At 45.8% G+C, this 2,796-nt stretch overlaps 1 protein-coding gene across 1 annotated transcript; it reads left to right on the top strand.

Moving 5' to 3' along the window:
* Positions 1–407: 407 nt before the first annotated feature.
* Positions 408–2,734, top strand: LOC103584462 (muscarinic acetylcholine receptor M5). Its single transcript, XM_008565457.1, has one exon. It carries the CDS (start codon positions 540–542, stop codon positions 2,136–2,138), a length of 1,599 nt encoding a protein of 532 aa, XP_008563679.1. The 5' UTR covers positions 408–539; the 3' UTR covers positions 2,139–2,734.
* The last annotated feature ends 62 nt before the right edge of the window (positions 2,735–2,796 follow it).

Raw genomic sequence — 2,796 nt, 5'->3', positions numbered from 1 at the left:
ATGTCCCTGCTTTCCTCTCTTTTCTGCTCCTCAACAATACAATTTTTTTTCTTTTTCTTTTTTTGTCCTCTTTATCTTCCCAGCCCTTTTTAAAAAGCTGCCACAAGAGGGCAGCAGCCTCATGCATAAAAAGGGCACTCAGACATTGGTAACTATAAAAAGCAAAAGGTGTTACTATATCTTTGTTATTAAAAAAGAAAGACAACAGAAAGAAGCAAAAGAATGATGCCATTATAAAAATGTTATTATGTTTTAACACCAAGGTCAAAAGTTTGGATCCCATATTGGAAAGCCGCCAAAAAAAAAAAAAAAAAAATGTCATCAAAACCTTACAGAGATTTTAGCATCTTGCTCTGATTGTATGCGGCCACATTTAATATTCTGTTAGAAATGATATACAATGGGTAGAAAAGAAAGTCAAGCTGGTGAGTAGGGCTAATGTGTTTTCCTCTCTTCCAGATGCTGGCCAAGAAGAGGTGATAGAAAAGAGAACAGTCTAGAACCTAAGACTTAGTCCTAGTGTAAATTTCTGCACCAGGATGGAAGGGGAATCTTACTTCAATGCAACCTCTGTCAATGACACCCCAGTAAATCACCAGCCTTTGGAACGCCATGGGTTGTGGGAGGTCATCACCATCGCAGCTGTGACTGCTGTGGTAAGCCTGATCACCACTGTCGGCAACGTCTTGGTCATGATCTCCTTCAAAGTCAACAGTCAGCTCAAGACAGTTAACAACTATTACCTGCTCAGCTTAGCCTGTGCAGATCTCATCATTGGGATTTTCTCCATGAACCTCTATACTACGTACATCCTCATGGGACGCTGGGCTCTTGGGAGCCTGGCTTGTGATCTCTGGCTTGCACTGGACTACGTGGCCAGCAATGCTTCTGTCATGAACCTTCTGGTGATCAGTTTTGACCGTTACTTTTCCATCACAAGACCTCTCACATATAGAGCCAAGCGAACCCCAAAGAGGGCTGGCATCATGATTGGCTTGGCCTGGCTGATCTCCTTCATCCTCTGGGCCCCAGCAATCCTCTGCTGGCAATACTTGGTCGGGAAGCGAACGGTTCCACCAGATGAGTGCCAGATCCAGTTCCTCTCTGAGCCCACCATTACTTTTGGCACTGCCATTGCTGCCTTCTACATCCCTGTTTCTGTTATGACCATCCTCTACTGCCGAATCTACCGGGAAACAGAGAAGCGAACCAAGGACCTGGCTGACCTCCAAGGCTCTGACTCTGTTACTGAAGCTGAGAAGAGAAAGCCTGCTCACAGTGCTCTGTTTAGATCCTGCTTTCGCTGCCCTCGACCCACCCTGACCCAGAGAGAAAGGAACCAGGCCTCCTGGTCATCCTCCCGCAGGAGCACCTCCACCACTGGGAAGCCATCCCAAGACCCTGGCCCAAGCGCCGACTGGGCCAAATCTGAGCAACTCACTTCCTGTAGCAGCTACCCCTCCTCAGAGGACGAGGACAAGCCCAGCACTGACCCTGTCTTCCAAGTGGTCTACAAGAGTCAGACCAAGGAAAGCCCAAGGGAAGAATTCAGTGCTGAAGAGACCAAGGAAACTTTTGTGAAAGCTCAAACTGAAACAAATGACTATGACACCCCAAAATACTTTCTGCCTCCAGCTGCTGCTCATAGATCCAAGAGTCAGAAATGTGTGGCCTATAAATTCCGAATGGTGGTAAAAGCAGACAGGACCCAGGAGACAAACAATGGCTGTCACAAGGTGAAAATCATGCCCTGCTCCTTCCCAGTGTCTAAGGACCCTTCAACAAAAGGCCTCGATCCCAACCTCAGCCATCAAATGACGAAACGAAAGAGAATGGTCCTAGTCAAAGAGAGGAAAGCAGCCCAGACCTTGAGTGCCGTTCTCCTGGCCTTCATCATCACATGGACCCCTTATAATATCATGGTCCTGGTTTCCACCTTCTGTGACAAGTGTGTCCCAGTCACCCTATGGCACTTGGGCTATTGGTTGTGCTATGTCAATAGCACTGTTAACCCCATCTGCTATGCCCTCTGCAACAGAACCTTCAGGAAGACCTTTAAGATGCTGCTTCTCTGCAGATGGAAAAAGAAAAAAGTGGAAGAGAAGTTGTACTGGCAGGGGAACATCAAGCTACCCTGAAAAGTTAACAACTCCTCTCAAAAGAATAATGACCGTAGTCAACTTCCTCTGAGGATGGGCAAGCTGATTCTGGTTTATTCATTTTCAAAAAGGATATCTGCTGTTTTGAGTTCCTGAGGACTTTTGTAAAGGCTCAAAGACTGCTGCCAAAAGGAAGGAGTCACCACTGCAGCAGTTGCTTCTGTATTAAATGATTCTCATGCATGACAAGGGCCACCTGATGCCACTTAGAGTTTGCCAATGAAGTGAAGAGATAGACTCATGGACCTTCACAGGAGGAAAAACACTAGGTCACAACGAACAACGACTTAGGAAACTTCTGTCTAACCTTCTGTGGGGAACAGCAGAGGTAGAAACATCCCCTGTGGAAACCTGTCATAGAGTTTTGTGCAATATGTATGTGTCTGTAAAGTTGTCTTGTGCCAGTGAGAACCAGGAGAATGTAAGTCAGTGTTACCATCACAAGAGTGATGCTCAACTGGCTTCTAAGAATATGTTTCTTCATAAACCGATCAGTATTTATTATGCAGCTATTTTGTGATCTGTACTGTGGCATGTTTTCCCATCCCTACAACTGAGTGAAACTTTTGGTCTGCCTTTCATACCCAGTCCTTTAGAGGGGCCTCTATTTTGATGATAAACATGATCAAGTCTCCAC

Source organism: Galeopterus variegatus, unplaced genomic scaffold (genome assembly GCF_000696425.1).
Source record: "Galeopterus variegatus unplaced genomic scaffold, G_variegatus-3.0.2 Scaffold58347, whole genome shotgun sequence".
Lineage (NCBI taxonomy): Eukaryota > Metazoa > Chordata > Mammalia > Dermoptera > Cynocephalidae > Galeopterus > Galeopterus variegatus.
The sequence above is the reverse complement of the archived record's forward strand: the minus strand, read 5'-3'. Positions and strand labels throughout refer to the sequence as shown.

Bases quoted from the DNA above. Each gene is read 5' to 3' on its own strand.
- LOC103584462 (XM_008565457.1), top strand. From the start codon at position 540: ATGGAAGGGGAATCTTACTTCAATGCAACCTCTGTCAATGACACCCCA.